Below are 23,188 nucleotides of genomic sequence, written 5' to 3'. Positions count from 1 at the left end.
ATAGACCTTATTATATTTTGAAAAAATATTGTGTTCCTGTGGTATTACTGTACGATATTGTGATATCATTTTTTGACCTATATTTCCTGCATGATTTTTTTTTTATTTCTTTGCTGTGATATTTACATAGTATCTTTTAAAATATTTGTTATAGGATTACTATAGTTCTAATTTGAAACCATGCATCATGACATGCATTCAGTTTACAGTTAAATAGGCTATTATGCTGTTCTCATTTTCCATCAAACTGTGTTGGGTTTTTTTAAATAAAAGATTTCAACCTTTCTTGGATATAGCATTATGTTCCCTATCAAACCCTTGCGCCTTAATAATTTTTGACTCGAGACTAGACGTTCACTAGCCTACTACAATATTGCAATCGAGGCATATGTCATGCGCACATATTTCGGTGTGTACGGTAACCAAAGGAATGTGTCACACCAATGTAGAGCCGTAATGATGTCAACTTGTTATTTACTTTCCAAATCTGAATGACTGAGCAAGGCGAAAGGAGAATTAATCAACCACTGTGTGACCGGGCAGGCGAAAAATACTAGAGTGTCGGGGGGAGGGGAAGCGGCTCAGAGGCCAGATACATGGTAGGGCTGTAGCCTCACATTCAGCACACTGCTCATGTTGTAAGATAATGTCAAAGTAATAATATAGATTAGCACGCTTATTCAAAAAGGGTGTAATAACGACACTGACTGGATAACCGCACATCGCCTATTTAATTTTTTGGGTCAAATGTGCGTCATACTGAGCTTCCCCCCTTTTGGTGACACATCTGAAGCTATTTGAATATCAAATAAATATATACAGTTAGTGCAGTGGCGACGGTACCAAGACTTAGCCCTCCAAACAGAAGTGGGCCAGCAGCACGTGTTTATCTGTTTATGTAAGCTGTGCCCATTCAGTAGTGATACCATATAACCTACAAACTGCATTTTTTTTAGCATATGATCTAGCCAGTTAGAGCAATGAGGTAGAAAATAGATCATAAATGCAATTAGTGAGATAATTAATTAGCCTATGTGCTTGGTAAATATTGGTTGTATCAGTGCCTTAGAATAGAGGGGGCTCATGTTTTCAATAATCAGGTTTAAGGTCAGTACCTCTCTCTCTCTCTCTCTCTCTCTCTCTCTCTCTCTCTCTCTCTCTCTCGCTCTCTCTCTCTCTCTCTCTCATTCTCCGTCTATGTCTCTCTCTCACTGCCGATCAGCGCCTGCCGCTGTCTCTTTACGTTCCATTCTCAGAACGCCGAAACTCCACTCCACTGTGTAGCCTGCAGCCCCAGCCACAAAACTCGTGTTTATTTTAACTTTACAGTCTACGTGGTAAGTCACTTGTGTGTGTGTAAATACGCTCCATAGCACGCCGAATAGCCGACAGTGAGTCATATACCTGCGGTCGGAACTTGAAAGATGATAATAAGCAAAATGGGAGGAAAGTCGTCGCTAGCTCACTGAAGTTGGAGGTTCTCCTTGTGGAAGAGGAAGAGGTGGCGGACACCACGAGTTCACTCTCATAATAAAGGTAAGGGAGAAACTCCGCTGTCATGATTTAGGCTGCACTGTATTCAGGTTTATGTGGTTTTAGTATAAAGAAGATAATGACTTTCTGAAATGGGTGAATATGGCGTTGATGGTGAGATTGCCGGCACACACAGTAGTCACTCCACACGTGTGTTGAAATTCCTGCTTGTGTCTTTTAATTGTCCTTTTCCTTGTTTGGGATCTAAACTATCTCACTTCGGCTGGTTATATTCACTCGTGTTAAATCTCGCTAGTTGAGCTGTTGACTAGGCTACTTCAGAAAATACAATAACTTTTTATAGGATGGAGATTGTCCCCATTGTATTGAATTATAATGGTATCTAATTTGCCCTAAATAGCATACTAGGCAGGCTGCACCCTCTTAAGTTGCACTGATCCATTTTCAGTCATTTTTGTCAAACTGAACTGTGAATGATACACATTTATTGTGCCATGCAGACTTAGGAAGCGCATGAGTGGGGGAGGGGAAATACATTCAGCTGTACTAGACATTGCCACCAGCTCTTCAAGGGATAGTTTATGTTACAGCATGGCTACATTGTAAAGCTGTTGTCTGTTTACTCTGTCAGCTACACTTATCTTAAAGCACACCAACGACAGCATTATATAATGTTCAAAGAAAAAAAACAAACAGCTAAATATGAAGCTGAAGGCCATGCTGATTCCACCTGTCCACACAACAGTTTATGAAACATTTTACTTGTATAAAGAAGCCTGGAAGTATTTTGTCATGTTAATGCTTCTTATTTTCCAGTTTGCAGCTCTGGCTGTTCTCTGTAGTTAACTGAGTGATGTGAAAGAGCATGTTCAACCACTTTCACATGTCTAGTCTGGGAACTGAGGATCAAAGTGTTCATGATTAAGCCTATGTTGAGGCAGTACATGAGAGGGATCAATTCAAACCCAAGTAACGGCACAAACTACACAATACTACACTGCTATTGGAAGCTTATATTAACCTGATTCCACTCCTATACTTAATGGCACCAATGATTTATGCCTAAGTAATTTTCTTGTTGGCCTAAGGGCTGTTGTTGGATATTGTTTGTACCCAACTCCAGTCAGTGTATTGTAGCTATGCTGTTGAAATCAAATGGACACATTTTAATGAGAAAGTTATATTGTAGAGGAGAAAATTTGGGTGGTCCCAGCACCTCTCTGAGGACAAGATACTGACTGGACTTGACTTGAGGTTTTTGGCTGCTGCTGCCACCTCCTTTCCACCTTGGGGTTTATTGAATAGTGAGCTATTGGTCATAAAGCTGGATGACACCCACTAGGTTTCACTAGTGTTGTCACTACAGAGATACCACAACTGTCATACCTCAGACTGATTCTCATTTTCAGTGAATTTGTACATGAAGAAAGAACATACCAGACTTCTTACCGGTTTTCCGTTACTAGACTTGATGATTTGCAGTAAAACCCAATTACAGTCATTAGAAAACAGGTTTAGTGCCATCTATTAAAGGAACAATGGGGTTTTATTATGTCTTAATTGCTTGTCTCAGACAACTTTACCTTTTTCCATTTGTGGAGCTCTAAATGCTGTTGGTGTGTCACAATGTCAGAAGTCATCAGTGCCTCTCATTGTGAGCTTATGGTCTTGTGTTGACAGAGAGAGCAACTGTAAGCTTTCTTGATGCTGCATAGACTTTGAATCAGATCAGACATAGTGAACATTCTGTTCTGATGGGATTATATTGTTTTTCTTTGATAGGCTGTTTCAAAAGATGGACGTAGTTACCTCTGAATCCAGTCCTTGGAGGGCATAAATAGATAACATAGTTGGCCCACAGGTTATTGTCTATCTACCTCTTGTTCGGTGACTGATTTGAGATGAAACCCCTTGCCTTTGGTTTCAGTGTTAACTGTGCTGAGGACTGAAATTAACTGACGGCAAACAATATGTGTAGGTTCATGATCCATTATTCTGATGGCCTGTAGTCGGTCCTTTCATTTTTTCTCTAAATTGTTTTTGATAAGTCATTGAAGTCTAACCACTGTGGACCTGACTTGGTGGGCAGAGGCACACAAGAGACAGTGGGAAAACTAAGGTACATTGTGTTAGATTGTATGCGTTCAAAACAGAGATTTATTCCCTATTCACAAGCAGGGCAAGGAAGTCCCAGAGAAAGCCCATGTCAGCCCATGCTGCTGTAAAGCTCAGTATCTGACTGTCCAAATATTTCTGCAGCAGTATTTATTTATGATAGGCCATGGGGGGAGGTAAGCCATTCTCTCCCTCCAAAAGAGACTTGCAGTGTGCATGGGCTACCAGCCAATTGGCAGACTAGCAGTTACTCTGAAATAACACACATCCAAGTACTGGCTAGTTCAAGGCTATAGTTATTTATTTGGACTTATTTTGGATTTAGGGTGGCTCTGCTTATTGTTGTGTCTGCTGTGCCTTGACCTTTCTTAGACCATGTGTGTTTAAGTGAGAGCTAGTGGGAGGAAGCCACAAGCATTCAAGGGTGTTAACTTCCAGCTCTGGTTAGTGTCTAGTAGCTAATCGGTTCCTGTTGTCATGTCTACACTAATTGTAATTAATATATTCAGTGTCCTTGTATAAAGATTCTTAAAGTTAAATTTCATTTTCATGGAACATTTTCACTTTAGCACACATCTGTCTGTAAATTTATGCTCAGTAGTCAATCTCCAGCATTAACGGCCCTCAGGATCAATGGACACAGTTTTTCCAAGGTTAGTCTGTAATTGCAAACAGGCGATCTTATTTCTTGATGATTATAACGAGGAAATTAGACAAATATTAAGGTCCACGTTGCCATTGTCCGTGCCTGCGTCAGAAGTGTAATTTTAGACTAGGTTTTCAGAATGAAAGCGTTTGAGTAGAGTCACTATTGGTACTAGTGGATGATACTCATCCAAGCGCGTGCATGCCAGAATTTGAACATTTTCTACCAAAGGTAATATTGTTTCAAATTAGTCTCACTCTCGCTCTCATCCCCTCCTGATTTCGTACAAAAGCCATGAAGCTTATCTAGTCAGCTAGTCTGTGAATTGCGTAACATGGGAGATAATGGTGAAAGAAATTAGGAAACCTTATGAAGAAGTGTGTAATTAAAACCATCATTTTCAAAAAGCAACAATACTGGAGAAAGCAGTTTTTACTTGAGACTTTTAGACACTGTGATGTAGGATGTCATCAGCATTATCAAAGTAGTTGTAGCTACAGTAAAGAACATCCTTGAGTTGTACTATGGCTTTTACATAATGGCTCACAACACTTATGCTTTGTCTGAAAACATTTCTTCTATATAGTTTACATAATAATAATAAAAAAGACAGGAACAAGCTTGAACTATGGCAAACTAGTTTCCTGTTTATCACATTTTAACTTAGCGACCAATCATTAAGCGTGATTATGTGTACTTGATAGGTTCATGAAACACCTTTTGTCAATCAGTTGGCCTGGTGTGAAGTGAACTAGTCATTCAATGTCTTATTGAAATGATTAGAGGACAAGTGACAGGGTTAAGGTTCCAGTTCAGCCTACAACACAGCAGTGACTAAATGCATGATCTACGAGTTATTACTGTGACATTTTTATTGAACAGGCATGAAAGTAATATCATCACAGTCGACGATTTCACATATTTGAATATTATCTTGATTTTAATATCAATCATTGGCTGAAAAGAAATGCCTTCCTTTTCTAGAGACAGTTCATATGCTCACATAAGATAACAAGAAATATTAGTTAATAATTAATGATGCAGTCATAAAGATTTCTCTGCTGTTCTCAGTATCCTCATGCAGGTCATCTGTCTGCAGTCATGGCCGTGGGCAGCCACTGGTAAGGTTATCTTGTTTTTGAGGAAAACCCTGAATAGTGGCTTTCAGCGCACTGCTCCGGATATGAAACGACCATCTGTAGAATACCAGTGAAAGTTTCATGTTTGCTACAGCATGGTTTGCCATTTCCTACTCTTTGTAGTCTGAAACATGTCATAGTGATACCACAGTTTGGCTGTACTGGTGGTTCACATAAACACGTACACTTAACAGACAAAACACTCCTGTTTCTGGCACTAATGTACTACGTGCACCTCAACCAGATAGTAGCAGGCGGAGGTGTATAGCTCTGCAATTACATTGATAGTTGTAAATCATTACAGCAAGAGTTGGTTAATCATTTGCTAAATGAGACGAGGAGGGCAGAATGCTAGGCACGTTTAGTGAGAATCCATCCGTGCCAAGCAATTTACTGTAAAGAATCTCAGGAATTGTGCCTTAAACTAGATGTATAATGTTTTGGTTGTGTTCACCTGGGGCTCCAGTCCTTGTTAGTGCACTGTGAAATATTACAAGGTCAGTTTTCTATTGCAGGGGATTAATGCTTTATCATAGAGAATGTGGAGGAATAGAGCGTTGCCATGCTTTCAGTATATACTCTGTGTACAGTCAGCTGCTTGATGGGCACTGTGCAGAGGACACGCACACACACACACACACACACACACACACACACACCCACTGAAAGGAAATCTTTTGTGTGTAGCGCTAGTGTCATGTTACTGTGTATGTGCTTTGCGAAGAAAGAGTCATGGTTTAGAATGGAGATCAGTATTTCAGCGCACTCGTCCGCCTTGCCTGCTTGACCCGATGTCAGATGGAAGGAAAGCTCAAGGAGAGTGGAGGGGGAGGGTGGGGGGGGGCATTTAGGGTGGCATGAGCAGCTGTTGACAGAGAAGCAGGATCTTCTGGTCACCATAGCAACACTTTTATTGCCTACATCGGTGTATCACTGTGTTTACAGCTTATTTGTGCAATCCTCAATAAGCCGGGCATCTTGCTGAAAACAATTGCTTGGCTGAGGCTTCTGTGTTGACAAATACATTCTCAAGGACGGTAATTCTTGCTTGCCGTTGTAGATACAGATTTTATATTTACAGCACCCTATAAAAAAATGATTATGGCTGAAATGATTAACTGGCTAAACGCTTCACTTAATGTTTTTCTCTCAGTAAAAGCCCTATCCCTTAATTTTAGTGCACAGGCTTGTCAAGAAATATGGTTGCATGAGGACTTAGTATCCATGAGTTTAGGTTCCTATCATCGGTCAAGATAATGGTCGCATCCATAATATCTCAGCAATGTGCAGCCAGTACACCATGTTTTTGTCTTCTGTATAATATATATATATAACAAATATACATCCAATGTTGAATTTGTTGTTGTTGATGAGATGAACTCATAATCTAATCTCTATTACAGATGCTATTGTCAGGAACTTTTGACTCATTATCATGTCACACAACATAAAGGCATGAAATATGGTAAGCCTGTGGCATTGTCTTGTTGTGTTGGCCTAGATTTAAAACCGCTTCATTCATTTTACTCGCTGTCTTTGTTGCACAGTGGCAAATTAATTATTTAAAAGAGAATGAGTTCAGTTGTTCACTCAGTGTCCTTGATGGGTTAAAAAGGGGCAGTGAACTATGTTGCACCCAGCACACCGACTTAAGTGGAAAAACAAATCTATATCTCCCTCAATTGGTATGAATTGTTCAGTTTATGTGAATCTGGTCACATGAATGCGAGGTCATATTGATGAAAGGGTTTTTAATTGTTGTCTTAGGCTAAAGTAACAGATCAGGCGTACAGTGTTTCTGACGGGGGCTTTCCTGCTTTGTTCTCTGTGAGGAGCATTAGGCAACATGGTGAGGCGGTATTAGGTAATTGTGTTGCTGCTCTCAGATTGAGAAATATGACTTATTTTTCTCTGTGTCCCACAGTCCCCTCCACAGAGTATTTACATGCATAACACCCCCCACACACATACACACACGCACTAGAGCGAGAATGAGAGAATGAATTATTACTTGAGGTTGCAATTGCCCTGGTGTAAATTCCAGTTAGCAAGTAGAATCCTATGACGAGCAATGTGCAAAGTCGATGAGAAATTTTCATTAACGTACCGTAATTTTTAGTAGCCTGTGTTGGTAGTTTGCTTTCTCAAATTCCAGATGATTAAATACAGTGACATTTTTGTTCCCATTGCAAAAAGCTGATCCCGTGGTCAGATTTTAATGAAAAATGTGCATTTCAATTATTTTATTGAAAGGCCACATAATATTCTTGAGAATGGTGTTTCGGAAAATGGAAAAAGTAGTCATTTAAAGAGAGCTGAAAGACCTTGAATTTCATCTGGGTCTGTAAAATTACAACATTATTGCAATGCTGTGGTAAGAGGAGGCGTGCTGCCCTCTGAGGTACATTACCACCAAGGCTGTTTTGCTTTTCTTTTTTTTTTTTCATTTTGCTCCATTTTTGTTTGATTTTGATTGTTACCAGTTGCATTATTATCACATGCACATTATTTTTAGGGAACAGAGAACCTATTATTTACTGCAAAAATATTACTTTCTGACCAAATTTTGAAAAAATCCTTTTTGTTACAGTCCTTATTTCACCTAGTAGTTGATTCCGAAGTTTTTACTCATCAGTATAATTGATTTAGACATTTTGTTCCCCGTATACATGAAATTTGAGCTTTTTACTGCAGTCCAATGAAATAAAAGTGCCATGATAAATCGCGATACATCGCAATATTGAATTGTCCGTACTGATTGGGAAAACAACCCAGGTGCAGTTCTCTTAGGCTGCGTTGCCTGCTGAGGTCCCATGGTTGTTATGATGCCAATATGCTAGTGGGAGTTGTCATTTTTATTAGATGCTAATGGGTTCAGCATGTGGGTGGATCATAGGTCCTGATGAGAAGCCATCATGATAAATCCTTTCAGTGATCCTCGGTATCTGTCACCATCCCCCATCCATTCCCCTGGGAGAAAATAAACCACAGGCTCGGCGGCACACGTTAACGTCTGTTATGCTACTGCATGAGAAAAACGTACATTAAACATGTTTTTGTTTCATACTGGGCCTTGCAAAAAAAAAAAAAAAGCTTCCATTATTCACATAAACCCACCAAAGATGATGCAATCGCTTCAAAGTGTGATTTATGTATACCCAGTATATCAAGGATTTGGCTCATTGTAATCCCTGTCAGGATCAAAGGATCTGGGCAGGATTGCAGTATCAGTGGTTGTAGTAGCGCCAAACACACCTCTCACCTATATCCTACACTGTGGCGGTGGAATTTGTTACCCTGATGACCCTTTTCATTGTTAGCTGCTGAAAGAACCAGTAGGCCTAAACGCTGAAAGTGTTGCCACCCAAAGCAGGCGTGGGAGAAGTGTTTCCCCTAGAGACTATAGGCTACCATCCCCCACAGTTTCGCCGACCTACATTGGCTGTCGCTAAGTGACTCATTGAGAAAGGCAAAGAATAATGCACAAACGGTTGTTGTGACTACCTGTGTGGGGGATCATTATTTATCATCCCTGCTCCCCTCCCCCACCGCCACCCCCCTCCCCCTCCCTATGTTCCCCTCCCCCACTCCCTCCACCACCACCCCCCCCCCTCCTCCAAGACTGCAGCCCAACCAAAAGCTTCAAAGGCGGGTTTTACTCAGCAGAGCAGTTCAAGAGAAAATGGCTGCTGTTTCCAGGTCTTGTTTGCACATCTGTCAGGAGGTGACTGTTCAGGAGAAAATGGGGTCCTGGCATGCTAGTATAGAATGTGCCTCAGCCTTCCTCTCTTTTTTTAAACTGCCTTTTTTGTAGTGTCCTGTTTTTCTACATCATTCTTTCAAAACCCTACATGTACAGGAGATGGCTGGCTGTATCCCGCAGCACCAGTTTTTTTTTTTTAGATCAAATGATGTTTGTGTTCAAATTGTATCTTTCTATTTTAGTGATTGGGGGGGATGAGCCCTATTTAGAATTCTACCTAAATAGCTATTTACATTTACATTAATTGTTGTGACCACGGTAGCTGAAATTTGACATGAAGACTGTTTTAATATTTGCTATCAACCGTCTTTGAAAAGGATTGTGCTTTCTTTTGTGCTGTTCCAATCAATTACTTTGTTCTTCCAAATTGGGCAGAGCAATGTTGTGTCCTTGAGTCCACACCACAAACTATCCTGATCTATTTTAGGACAGATTAGCAAGCAAAAATTTGTCTTTGTAGTAGAGTTTGTTGCTTTCTTATCACATACACTGAGCTTATGATAGGTGTAACCCTAGACTTATAATAAATAGGTTATTTTAATTAGGATATTCAATTATATAAACCTTGTGAGTGGTTCTGTGAGCATATGTTAGCTAAGATTAAGAAGCTTGAGGGTTAATCGGTCTCAGAACCATCTTGAACCTTAAAAGATATTTCTGGCCACAGTGAATGTTAAGCCCTTTTTCCAGTGTGCCCGCTCTCCCTTCTAAAAATCCCTGTGGATCAGTGTTATCACGCGACTTATTTCCCTAGATACGATTTGCATTCAACGCCAAATGATATCAGAACCAAATTTTTGAGATAGTAAACAGTAAGTATAGTAACGGAATTAATGGAGATGTGTGCGTCTACACAATGTTTGCCTCATCTAGTATTACGACAGACGTTTTATGAGACACCCCTAGTGGTTAAATGTGGTAGTATTATTCTCTCTCGCAGAGACCAGATAGAATGGGGCTCTATGGAGAATGATCATAAAAGTGTGTCTTGTAAATGATTGAAACCTCCAACTGTGGCTGGAATTTACGCCCAGGTAGTATTTCCTTCCTCTAGATGTAAAGCTTGATAATGTTTTATTTTTGATACTATGCAAGTTTTTGTCCATTACCTTATGAATAATTCATGTGCGTCTGGTGACCTCAGTCATCAACTTTTTTGTGGTAGTGGTGTTTTGCTGAGTGTGGAAGTATCAAAGACTCTAGGAGCCATTGTTTTATTTAATTTTGTTTTGTCTTATTTTATTAATTAACTGTAGCTAGTTAGATGAAATTACAGCAGGTGAAGTGGCAGTTGACAGCGTTGCTGGCAGCAAGTGTCGTAAATGGGTCGTGCAGCCATGGGAGCCAGCTACTTATTATTCATGAACCCTTTCAGCCAATGATCGCAGATTAGCCACAGTGCTAGTATGGTCATGTACACGCATGGATTCTCAGGAAAAAAACAAAGAAATCATCTTAATGTTTATATGTTTATATAGCCTACATTTATACTGAAATGATATTGCTTCCATTACAGAAAATGTACTGCGATGTACATCGATAATATGCCATGGATTTTCATCAATACATTGCTGTGAAATTAGTTGTGATGGCACATGCTAATGCTAGCAACATATATGTAAAGCAGTAGGGAGGAAAATGATGAAATATGACAACAGAAAGCAGCTCTCAGGAGCAACATAATGTAGTGATCATAACTGATGCTATCTTACATGGGTTACCTTTTAAGTTTTCAAAATTAAAAATGCGTATTTAGTGTAATGTTCCTGTAAAATAAGAAACTCTGATAATTTCAGTCACATGCAAATCCACATCCCTCTATTGACTGGCATATCAGTAGCTTCACCATAGGGTTTGAACAGCAGCACTGTTTCTTTTTGAGTGTTACTGATTTACAATAATTGCAAGGCACACAGTGATTTCCTTCATCTTATCAGACAAGCTATAACATGTTTTTGTGCCTTCCAACAGGGAGGCATCATAACACTCAAACATGTTGCGTGTCAAGTTCAATGTCATGATAGCTCCAAAGAATTTTTGAATTTAAAGAGTAAACTCAAATCGTGGTGCCCACATGAGATGATAATCCAGTATGAAGGGCTTTATTATTCTTCCACACAGCCACAGGCCATGTTGCACTCTGGTGCAAGGTTGGATGAAGAGCTGGGGAGCTTGGTGTGGTTTACACTGTTAAGTAATTGCTGTTACAGTGCAGTAAACATGTTAAAGATGACCCCAATGAGCCTGAGGACCACGGCAGGGGTTCTCATCATTGGCTCAGTAGGGTGTCCATTTGTCTCTTCTATCCAATGTCTTTCTTCTTCTACATTCAGCTGTTTACATGTGAAACCGAAAATGTTGATACCATTGTAAAATGGGTATTAATTGTAGTCCCAAGTGTGAATGAGGGTGGAAAAGGGAGTTGCTGTAAGAGAGTACACATGCTCTACAAATTTTTCCTGTGTAAATACAGAGAGAAAAAGAAAGTTTTTGTAGTAGCAGCCTCGCAAGTGCTTCCATTTTACCTGTGCGGTGTCTTATTTGAAAGGGATCATGTCTTCAAACTCTGACTCCACTTATCACTTCACAGTGGATAAGCCTGCGAGCCAGTGCTGAAGTTAGCATTTTGTCTGATTCCCTGGAAGAGGCAGTGTTTTGTCAAGGGAGGCCTGGATGCCCAGGGAGTGGTGTAATGGATGGTGGCATCATGGGCCCATCTGATAGAGGGATTATTGCTGCTGCCTTTCCCCGTTGGGACTCAAGCCCCTCCAGGCCGCCTGTTAATTATGTTTCCAGTTGTTTGGTATGTAGTGGCGGCGGCCCTGGGAGCAGCAGCTCTCCACTTTGATGTGGATAGCCCCTTCCAAGCCCCTCATGTTATCTAATTAGCCAAAGAGAAGCAGGGTGGCAGCGGGCTGTGGGCGACACACGGCCAAGGTAGAAAGGCTGAAATAACCAGGGTTGTTTGGGTTTCTGGAAGTGGGAAGTAAAGAGCTCTTGTCTAATGAGTTGTTTATTTTTTCAATTGCATGCCCACTGATTTACCCTACTGATCAGTGGCCACCCAATAATAATAGTAATAATAATAATTAGAAAGTATGAAATGCTGTGCTGAAACCAATAATGTTTCTGTTTGGTAATATTTCTTTGTGATTGAATTATGTTTTCTAGCGATTGTATTGCAGGAAAAGTTTGTCTCAATGTGATATTTATTCTCACACCAGCCTCGACTTAATAGCCCCATCTCTTTCTGTTGGAAAATTTATAAGAAACTTCATATTCTGCCTCCATCAATTGCAGAGGTTGTTCCATTGCAGGCCCTTAGCATGTGTGCTGTGGTACAATAAAGCTAGAGTCCATCTGAAAGAATATCCCAAGGTGAAGGAGTGAATAATTCATGTTGAGTAACATGTTCAACCCCTCTGGCAGTATGCCCGCTGGTAATTGGGACAACACTATTCTCTGTCTATTTTGCTGGATCCTTCTTGTTGCTATGCTACCAAAGGGGAACTTGAGTGGGCCTTGAAAGTGTTTGGAATGGAAGTTAGACAAGCATGCATTCTTCATACCTGACACCCCCCTCCCCCCCCCTTTATTTCTCTGTCTAGTCTGGACAAAATGTCTGTCCCTTTTATCTCCCACAGGTAAGGCAGGAAATAGTTTTGACATACGGTCATGATTCATTCTCAGGTTGTAGTGTGTGTTTGAATCAAGTTTAACATTTATCGCTGTCAAATCTTTACCCTGCTCCAGAACCATTTCCTTCCCTAGCTCCTTGTTGGAATTACAATTTGGGATTTTTTACTGTATTTTACTGTATTGTGTGTGTGTGAGTGTCTGTTTGTAAGTGCAGTTCCAGTTCCATTTCCATTATGTTGGTAATGTGAATGCATGAGCCATTGGGAAACTACTCAGTATTCTCGAAGTGTCCATCAGCCTGAGGACAAAAACTTGATGGAATTAATAAAACCTAAATTGCCTTTTTTGTTCGTTCAGCTCCCTCCAGTTTTGAGACAATCTCAATTGAAATGTTAACATAAGGGGTATTAAACAGTTTTATTTGTTGAAAACAATCCTGAAGGGAAAGTCAGACTGGCTTCTATATGAGTAATTAGCCTCATGCTCTCTTCTGTAATTTACTAGATGGACAGCAGACTGGCATTTAATATCCTTACTGCTTTATCAGGCCTCCTCCATCTAGATGGTTGGCCAGGTCACTAATGGGAGGCACCATCCACTTCTCTGTGGAAGCCAAATGGATATAGATGCTGCCATTAGGTCAGAGAAAAGAGGTTGGAAATACTTAGCTCCAGTGCTAGAGTTGGATTCACAGGTTAAGTGACCCAGCCATTGACATTGTCAGAGGGAGGAATCATGCAACAATGGGCAAGACAAGAGGAAGCACATACTAATAGAGGCTGCAAGTCAGGGCCATCCCATGTGTGTGTGTGTGTGCGTGTGTTAAAGTGAGTTTGCACGTGGTTGCACTGCTAGCCATGGATCAAGACATAATTCATGCAGTGTGCAGTGATTATATCTATTTTAATTGGAACATGATAGATATGTCATTTGTCAAAATGTTATAGGAGGCCCACAGAGGGGTACTCTTATGGAAATTTATGTATTACATGTTATCTTGTGAGACTGGGAATGAATATTAACCTCAAAATCTCCTATTCTTGTGTTATTTTTTCTAGAGTGAACCCAGCCTTCCTACATACCTCCTCCGTCTTGGTGGGCTAAGATGAGTATAACCAGTGACGAAGTGAACTTCTTGGTCTACAGATACCTCCAAGAATCAGGTATGTCTGACAGACAAAGATCTGCTGAACACACTGACGCTGCTGTCTGCTGAAAATATTTTACTGGGGCTTTACTGGGGACACATAAACTTGCAGATGGTTGCAGTTTGTAGTGTTTGGTTATCCAAACTCCCGGCATCTAATTTTACCAATGCCCACAAGATGCAATTATCAAACAATAGATTTCTACAGAAAAAGCACAAATTTGTGCTGTTCATTTCATTACAACAATTACATACCAGTGAACTCCCATTGACCTGTTAGCATTCTTATTTTGGATGTTTCATGAGACCCATCAAAATGATTCTGTGACTGGATGGAAATAAGCAGGCCATTCATCCATTCTAATGGAAATGCTTTGTGGATGCAGAGAATATCACTTTCCTTCCTCATGTATAGGTGTCAACATGCTTTTCACACTAACCTATTTGTCAGGGTGCAGATGAATTATTAAGGTCCTAGCTGATGCATTTTATTAGTCTTTATTTAGACTGTCTTTGAAGCTGGCAGAAAGCAAGCTAGCTCTGAGATGTCAACATTGACTTTGGCCTGTGTTATAGTATGCTCAAATGTCATACTGGTTTTGTTGTGCTATTTGGTTTTTGTTTACAGTTACCATTAGCATTGTTTGGATCAGACGAGGCTCGCCTCTGAATATTTGTGTTGTGTTTGTGTACATCTTGTGCTTGGCACCCTCCAGTTAATGAATGTGAATTGGATTTTGTTTTCAGGTTTCTCTCACTCAGCATTCACCTTTGGCATTGAGAGCCACATCAGCCAGTCCAACATCAATGGAACACTAGTGCCCCCTGCTGCCCTCATCTCCATCCTGCAGAAAGGGCTTCAGTATGTGGAGGCAGAGATCAGCATCAATGAGGTGAGAGCAGGGCGCCGGTGCCCCCGGCTACCAGAGCTGTCTGCGATCCCTTAATGATACAAAGACTGCTACTGTCAAAATACTCACTACATTCATCTCTACAACAACTCAATGTACATTTCTACTGAAGTCAGTTTCCTGCAAAGCAACGTTCATGGCATTTTCAGTCATCTTCATGCTAGAAGTCTTGTCAGCCGGGCCACAGTTTCAACTACACACATATTGTCTCTGGTTCCACATCTGAGATTTTGTGTTGTCTCTGAAGTGAAGTGGCTAATGGGGCTGGCTGGCCTCACACACACACACATCACTATCAATAGATGTGAATTATTTACTAATTAATAGATATGATAATTTAAATGGACTCCAGATCAATACGATTTTACAGCAAATTCTACTCTAAAATACTGATTTATATTCACATTGTCAGTGTAATAAATTCATGAACCATCATTGATTGCTGTTCCCTGGTAGGACGGTACAGTGTTTGATGGTCGGCCGATCGAGTCGCTGTCCCTCATCGACGCGGTGATGCCAGACGTGGTGCAGACGCGGCAGCAGGCCTTCCGCGACAAGTTAGCCCAGCAGCAGGCCGCCTGTGCCATGGCTGCATCCGTCTCCGGCCACCAGTCCAATGCACCAAAGAATGGAGAAGCCACCATCAATGGGGAGGAGAATGGCACTCACAACATGAGTAAGTTCAATCTCCTGTTCTTAATGGGAGTGTGCCGAATATATCACAGCAGGAATCGGCCTCATCTCTATAAAAGGAAAGTTGTGATCATATGATAATCAGGTTGGGGGGAAAAAAAGTATTGTCTCCTCTAGCTCAAGCAGCTAAGCACAAAAAAAGTTTCTCCCTCCTGTACGTTTCTAGAGGCACATTATAAATGGATATGAGTGAATAAAACGCATTGTTATGTTTTTACTGTTATAGTTTATGTACTTAAATGTTTCAACCTTGTGTCATGCTCAGGAAAGAAAGTACAATGTTCACTCTCAGTTTTTAATTTTGACAAATAATCGAGTATCCACTGACTACATTAACTTTTCTAAATATAAGACTTTAAAATATGCACTGTGATGGAGTGAATCTGTGTGTGGGAGAGGGGAGAGAATTGAAAGACATGGCAGGCGGGGGCTGCTCCTTGTGGGCTGTGTTTCTGCCTTGTGCTGTCACAAGGAAGGCAGGCTAATGGATGCATTACGCCTACGAAATCAGCCGCAGCTTTCCAAATTCAGATGATATCTCCAAATTATCATATGACAGTTTGACACATAAAAAAACATTATACAAAACGGAGGGACATTTTGTCCAACCACTCTGCCCATCCCTCAAAGCAAAGTATCTTTGTAGTTTAAAGTGTGTGCTGGAAGGACATGATACCCCGCTGCAGTGTGGTTTTCACAGAATGCGAGTTCATTAGCAGCTGTTTAGTTAAGCTAAGTTCAGCGAGTGAAACCGGAGAGGTGTAGATCAGGTGAAGCCCTAGACAAGAGGAAACGGAGCGGATGTTTGTGTCAGCAGATCCCTTAGGAATTTAATTCGAAGGTGTGGGTGGCAACAGGAAGAGTTTTCTCAATGTGAGTTAGGTTTCAGTGTCTGAGGATGCAGGGAGGCATCAGCTTTACATGGTATTGCAGAAAATCATCTCTAAAAGCGCATCAAGCTATCAAAGTCCCATGTTAGGATGGTTAGTTAGTTCTGGGCTTTGATTATACCATGATTGCTTTTTGTCCTCCAAGTAGGTCAGTACTTGGAGTAGTATAAACAGCGGCATGTACCAGCAAAAATGGTTATTGATTTTCTCTGAAGATGTCTCCCCATTATTCAAAAGGTGACCGTCATCGCTTTGAACATTTGGCATGAATAAACATTTGTTGTTCGAGAAAAAATAAAATGTTCTTTTTCTTTTATTACCCCCTAGCTCTTCTGACAAATGTGTATGCGTGTGTGTATGTCTGCATGTGTGTGTGTGTGTGTGTGTTCACATCTTATCAGATAACCACGAGCCCATGGAGATGGATATGGATGTGGAGATACCAGCCAGCAAAGCCACGGTGCTCAGAGGCCACGAATCTGAAGTGTTCATCTGTGCCTGGAACCCTGTCAGCGACCTGCTGGCCTCAGGGTGAGTCTCTCTGGATCCTAATTCATCATCATTCCACTCCTGTGTGTATTACTCAGTGCATTGAAATGTGCATGAATTGAATTAGCTAAAGCTTGGAGGGTTTACTTGAATTACGCACGCTGGTTGAATTACGCTGTACTGTATTGATTTTAATGTAGAAAGATGTGAACGCTGTTTTGTTATTATTGATTTATCGGTTTAATAAGAACCAACTCTGACAGCTCGTACTCCCAACAATATATTGACCTCCCCTGGTGTGTTGGTATTGCCTTCAGCTCGGGGGACTCCACAGCCAGGATCTGGAACCTAAACGAGAATAGCAACTCCAATTCCACCCAGCTGGTGCTGCGCCACTGTATCCGAGAAGGCGGCCAGGACGTCCCGAGCAACAAAGACGTCACCTCACTAGACTGGAATGTAGGTTCCCAATCATCCATCCACATCTATCCTCTTCTTCTCTTACCGTGTGGCAAACAGACTGTGCAGTTTAGGATGGTTAAATAACAGTTCTATTATCTTTTTGTCCAAAAGAGCGATGGGACTCTCCTAGCAACAGGGTCGTATGATGGATTTGCCAGGATATGGACAAAGGATGGTATGTCTTCCTTTATTGTGGTGTAGTATCGTTACCTGAGTCAGCACCGTTTAATGCCATTGTTATTGTGAATAATAACAATGATAATTTGTTGAAGGATCCTTTCTAAAAGAAATTGATATGGTTCTTATCCATTAGGAAATCTGGCAAGCACCTTGGGGCAGCACAAAGGGCCAATATTTGCACTGAAGTGGAACAAGAAGGGGAACTCTATTCTCAGTGCTGGTGTTGATAAGGTATTTCATAAATTACCTTAAGCATGGATTTGTGTGCTTGCTGCTGATGGCTGCTTTCAATAGTAATATCCTTGATGTTTTTTACACTACTTTTGAAGTCTTTCAGTATTCATTTTAAAGAACCTCTTATGTGGCAATCTGTTTAATCCTTCATACAGAAATACAGCATGCCCTCATGATTCTTAATGTACGATTTCATTTTCCAGACGACAATCATTTGGGATGCACACACAGGAGAGGCCAAGCAGCAGTTCCCCTTTCACTCAGGTAAAGCCAGTGTGCATCACAAACGCTTTGTTTTCTACTCAATCAAGAGGTGTATTGTGCGCTCATAAGCATCACAACCCTTAATGAATGTGGGCCTGTGTGTTTGAATCTTCCACAGCCCCAGCGCTGGATGTCGACTGGCAGAACAATACCACCTTTGCCTCCTGCAGCACAGACATGTGCATCCATGTATGTCGACTCGGCAGCGACCGGCCTCTCAAGACCTTCCAGGGCCACACGGTAAACAGGACTTCTTGTGTTCCTCTTCTGACACCTCACACTATCCTGACCCCATAGGCGGTCAAGCAAACAATAGAACTTATGTAATGAGTCTGTTATTTTACTCTGATGGTATATTTTTGATTTGTGTTTTGCAGAATGAAGTTAATGCCATAAAGTGGGATCCATCAGGTATGCTGCTTGCCTCCTGTTCAGACGACATGACCTTAAAGGTAAGACTCTTTAGTTTCAGAGAGGTAAAAAAAAACAAAGGCGAGTGGTGATTGGTGTTTTTCAATCGTATTTGTTCCTGCTGTTGCCTTCCTGCACAGATTTGGAGTATGAAGCAGGACTCCTGTGTCCATGACCTCCAAGCTCACAGTAAAGAGATCTACACCATCAAGTGGAGCCCCACAGGCCCCGGCACCAGCAACCCCAACTCCAACATCATGCTCGCCAGGTGGGAAATCGCTCACACACAGACCCCATACAGTATCCCACAGGGCACCACCCAAGTTTGTTCAATTCTGAGACAATGTTCAGGTTTGTGTGCTCAGAACAGACAGTGTTTGTGTGTGTGTGTGTGTGTGTGTGCGCGCGCCTGTGTCCGTTTGTGTGCCTGTGAAGGAGATGCCTGTCAGGCCCTGGCGCTCAAAAGGAAACCGTGTCCCAGGCAAAGTCCCAGTGCTAGTAATTGTCAGTGGCCCACAGCCTTACGCCCTGACCCAGACGTGCATGCATGTATAAATGTTCTAGTTCAAATACCACAGGCATTTACAGGCCTCGTTGACATCCCAGCGTACGTGCATATATTTCACTCTGGATGAAAAACTGCCATTGTCGGCACAGCTTGTAAGGAACTTGGTAATCTTAAGTAAATGCCACCGCTGAATGTGTGCCATACATTTTTAATTGACTTCAATTTCGCTCCTTCCATAAAATCCTTCTGAGCTCACTTTCAATTGTTGCCAAGGGCACCCGTAGCAGATTAGGCTTGCCTATTAATATCTCGGTGATGAAGATGTGTTAATGGAAGTCAGCCAGTTTTTTTTCATTATCACTTGCTTTCAACAGTGTCTCAGTTTCAGGGTGACAGATGTTCACAGTGTCTCACTTTGAAAAGTTCACACATCTTATTTTGTTTGTATGCCGTCAAAGTACGACTTTTGCTGCCTCTGTACCAGGCATGTTTCCAGTGTGCCATGCGTAGGATGGTGGGGTTAATGTAACGCTGTGAAATTCCTTGGGACAAGACATTCTGATGCTAGTAAAAACATGATTGTTGCCGTGACAAACTGTAGCCCCTAAAGATGTGCTTTCTGCTTTCATTTGGTTCAGTTTGGGAGTTCTGGGGCTTGATTTGCTGCATCATAAAAATCCTTCCCAGTAGACTGCCAAGTTACGCGTCAAAAGGACCAGGGAGAGGAAATAAGGAAATGAATGAAATAAGGAAATGAATGAAATGTGCTATTAGGGAGCAGCTCACAGGAGCTATACAATATGCCATTATTGTAATTCATCTGACAAGGATATTTTAAGAATTGCCTAAATGGATCATCTTTTAAGTAAAACAAAAAAAACAGGATTAAGAATCTCTGATGCTGCTGTTCTATCCAATGTGTGCGGTTGAAAGAAAACATGACCCTTAAATTTGTTGTCTCTCCCACACCCGCAGCGCCTCTTTCGACTCGACGGTGCGACTGTGGGATGTGGAGCGGGGCGTGTGTATTCACACGCTGACCAAGCACCAGGAGCCAGTTTACAGTGTGGCCTTCAGCCCTGATGGCAAGCACCTGGCGAGCGGCTCCTTCGATAAGTGCGTCCACATCTGGAACACCATGGTAAGTGTCCGACTACGACTCAAGCTGTTGCAACCAGCAGAAGAGAAGATTTATTGATTGCAGTCACTCGGTGGAGTCGGTCATTTATCGGTTGCTCTGTGGTTTCAGACTGGAGCCTTGGTGCACAGCTACAGGGGAACAGGTGGTATTTTCGAGGTTTGCTGGAACAGCACCGGGGACAAAGTTGGTGCAAGTGCATCAGACGGCTCGGTAAGCCATGGACATTTTGATTACTTTTTTCAGATTTGTAATGGTTTGTTATTTGCATGTGCAGCTCTTTTATTTACTCAGTGCTTCTGTTTGATAAAATAACATTGATTGAAAAGTCCCATGACTAGCACTTGGAGAACAGTGATTTAAAAAAGAAAATGATATTCAAAATCATTAATCCTGTAATCTTTACCCTCCAGGTATGCGTTCTTGATCTCCGAAAATAGCCGGTTGAGACTTTGAAGATGAATTCTGGAATGTGCAGCAAATTGCCTTCTACTGACATCAGCGGACACACTCATTGCTCAAGAAGGGCTGTAAGGTGGAGTGGAACAAAACCCTCACGGGACGAAAACCACGTGACTGCAGCAGCCTCTAAGAAACCAAAACCAACTAAATCCAGTGAGCCTCACAGTTTGTGGATGTGTGTTTTATAATACGCATGCCTACTGGAGACCACAACGGAAGTCTCAGAAATCCCCAAGACTGGACTAAATCCAACTCCCTGGGTGCATCCACGTTTTAAAAGGTTTCTAAAGAGGAAGTGCTATGATCCCTCCAGGCCACTGGTCCAGCTGTTATATGGCGAAGGATGGAAACACACAGATGAGTTTGTATATAGAGAAAGGTGTGAATGAGGCACACCAGTGTTCGGCTGTGTTGGGCAACAAATTATGAAAGAAAGGTTTTAGAGTTCCTCTGCGCAAATGTTGCTTCATGTCCAAATTAACAGATTGGAGACATGATGAAGGTGACATTATTAGTGAAGCACTGGCATTCTCTGTTGACAGGGTGCTTAACTTCTCCTCAACGGAGAATAGTTTGTTTCAAGAGTACTTCTTGCTGATCTTTTTTTTTTTTTCCACAAAAGGACAAAATGAAATGTGCCGCTACAAGGTAGTTCTTAGCTCATGTTTGTTAACATCAAGGTCAACGAAAGAAAAACTGCCAAGAACTAACCTCTTAAAATGACCTGTTTGATTCACTCGGGGGATTAGGAAATGTAATTTTGTGGACGAGTCTACATGATGTGAAAAGTGTGGTTTATAAAGAGAATTTTCTCCCTTTTGGATGTAAATTTAATGAATGTAAAGATATGTAAATTAGATGAATACACAGACTTATATACTGTGTATATATGTTTATATACAGTACACTTTAATGCCATCATGTAGGGGCTCATTACTGGCTAGAGCTCTCACATCTTTTCTTTGCTGGTATTCCGTTACAAGACCTTTTTAAAATTAAGTGCATGTCAGACCAGTTTCTTTTGTCACAGAGTATGTTCGGCTTGGCCAGTCGTATACAATACATCAAGTTAGTTTGTCCAGTGAGTCACTGGTGGCATTGAGACAGATGAGGTAAACAACTTTTTTTCTCTCCTCTATTGATCGCTGTTCCGTCGCAAGCCATGGAAGAGATCTGCTCCTCGTTCAGTGGAATTATTTGGTGAACGAGCTAAATATGGGGATGTAACTGTCATCATCGTCTTCTGCTTGGCTTGTTGCTTTAATTTGACATTTTGTGTGGAGCAGGACAGCACAGATCCTGTTAAAGCATACCTGTGAGGGCATCATACCCACCTGTCTGGGGGAAAAACTGCTGCATAAGTAACATTACCATGGTTTCCGTTTGGCACTTTCCCCTGATCAGTCTACTGAAAATTCAGCGCACATTATGACTAGAAAGTGGTTGGTCAAGCAAAAGTTCTGCTGTTGCTAAAAAGGTTATGATTGGTCCAGTTAAGTTTAGGTCCCACATAATGCTGCCAGCTGATCAGATTTGGTCAGATGTGACTTCTGATTGGAAATGCCTGTATGGTGGGCTGAGCTTTAACAGTGTGCAGTATGTCTGTTTCTGCTTACTGGGGTCTAATGTAAAAACTGTCTTCACTAACATGCCACCACTTTGATATGCCTTTTTTGCTGGTCCCTTTCCCTTTCAGTCAAACTCTGTTAGAGCAATGTGAAGTGCACTTTTTCTGATGGTGGGTTCAGCAAATGTTTGGATTTTGCTGAAAGTGAAGGGCCAGGGTTTTATTTTTTTCTTTTATGTTTTTTTTTTCTTTACGTCAGAATTGGACGTTGATGGATGGCTCACTGTTGTCTAACTTGTTTATTTGCTGAGAGCCATTATTGTCTGTGTCAGACTGAGAATTGGGCTGTGGCTGGTGGCCATCTTGGCATGCTAAGGAGCCCAGTGTGGAATAAGTGCTGTGACAGCTACTATCTCTCTCGCACCCTAGTCCAGGGTGCGCTCATCTGTTTCAAGACAAAACGATGAAGTCACTCAATGTCTCAAATAAATCACTCTATTTTGATATCGGAAAACTTGGCGGAGTCTGTTTCTTGTTTGATTTCCTTAGCTCAAGTAACTGAGGTGGTAATATCTAATGTGGGAAGGACCAAAGAAGGGTTGGGAATGGCACAAGTCTTCTGCAATCACTCAAAAGACATCAAAGAACGCTGTCACCAACAAAACCTTAAGAAACATTCTTGATATTTAATATTGTATAAAATAGATATGAGTAAAAATACAAGATGGACAGCTGGAACTTTGGAAAGTCGAAACACAATTACACTTCTTTTTAAAAAAAAGACACTCATTAGCTTATTACATGATCCTGTGCTTAGGAAGCTTAATACTACGAGTGCATAACACAAAACCAGCGTGCATCGTACTGACTGCATTTTCTTGAAGAATTGTATCTTCAAGTAATTAAGGCAAATTTATAGGTCAGCCTCTATTCATCAATAAGAAAACGTCAGGTTTGTTCTATTGACTATCTGACTGCTACATGAGACAGTGGAGTACCAGTGGGACCATTCAAGTACAGTTGATGGGTCAATAAT

The 23,188-nt window shown here is 41.3% G+C and overlaps 1 protein-coding gene across 1 annotated transcript; it reads left to right on the top strand.

The window, feature by feature from the left end:
• The first annotated feature begins 563 nt into the window (after nt 1-563).
• On the top strand, nt 564-22,657 carry tbl1x (transducin beta like 1 X-linked). Its single transcript, XM_071538953.1, has 16 exons — nt 564-599; nt 1,374-1,536; nt 13,855-13,959; nt 14,691-14,836; nt 15,311-15,530; nt 16,839-16,968; nt 17,244-17,385; nt 17,500-17,563; nt 17,702-17,799; nt 18,006-18,066; nt 18,185-18,306; nt 18,444-18,518; nt 18,618-18,745; nt 19,961-20,126; nt 20,235-20,336; nt 20,537-22,657. The coding sequence occupies exons 3-16, from the start codon at nt 13,902-13,904 to the stop codon at nt 20,561-20,563; spliced, it is 1,539 nt and encodes a 512-aa protein (XP_071395054.1). The 5' UTR covers nt 564-599; nt 1,374-1,536; nt 13,855-13,901; the 3' UTR covers nt 20,564-22,657.
• The last annotated feature ends 531 nt before the right edge of the window (nt 22,658-23,188 follow it).

This window comes from Centroberyx affinis, unplaced genomic scaffold (genome assembly GCF_046629955.1).
Source record: "Centroberyx affinis isolate AG114_WGS23_722 - 3 ecotype Tasmania unplaced genomic scaffold, CSIRO-AGI_Caff_v1 ptg003379l_1, whole genome shotgun sequence".
NCBI lineage: Eukaryota > Metazoa > Chordata > Actinopteri > Beryciformes > Berycidae > Centroberyx > Centroberyx affinis.
Note: the sequence above shows the minus strand (reverse complement) of the source record. Positions and strands in the feature narration are given on the sequence as shown.

Excerpts from the sequence above, each read along its gene's own strand:
- tbl1x (XM_071538953.1), top strand. The coding sequence starts at position 13,902 with ATGAGTATAACCAGTGACGAAGTGAACTTCTTGGTCTACAGATACCTC. Across the intron at positions 14,837-15,310 it reads CAGAGATCAGCATCAATGAG|GACGGTACAGTGTTTGATGG; the intron begins GTGAGAGCAGGG and ends GTTCCCTGGTAG. Across the intron at positions 20,127-20,234 it reads TCCACATCTGGAACACCATG|ACTGGAGCCTTGGTGCACAG; the intron begins GTAAGTGTCCGA and ends CTGTGGTTTCAG.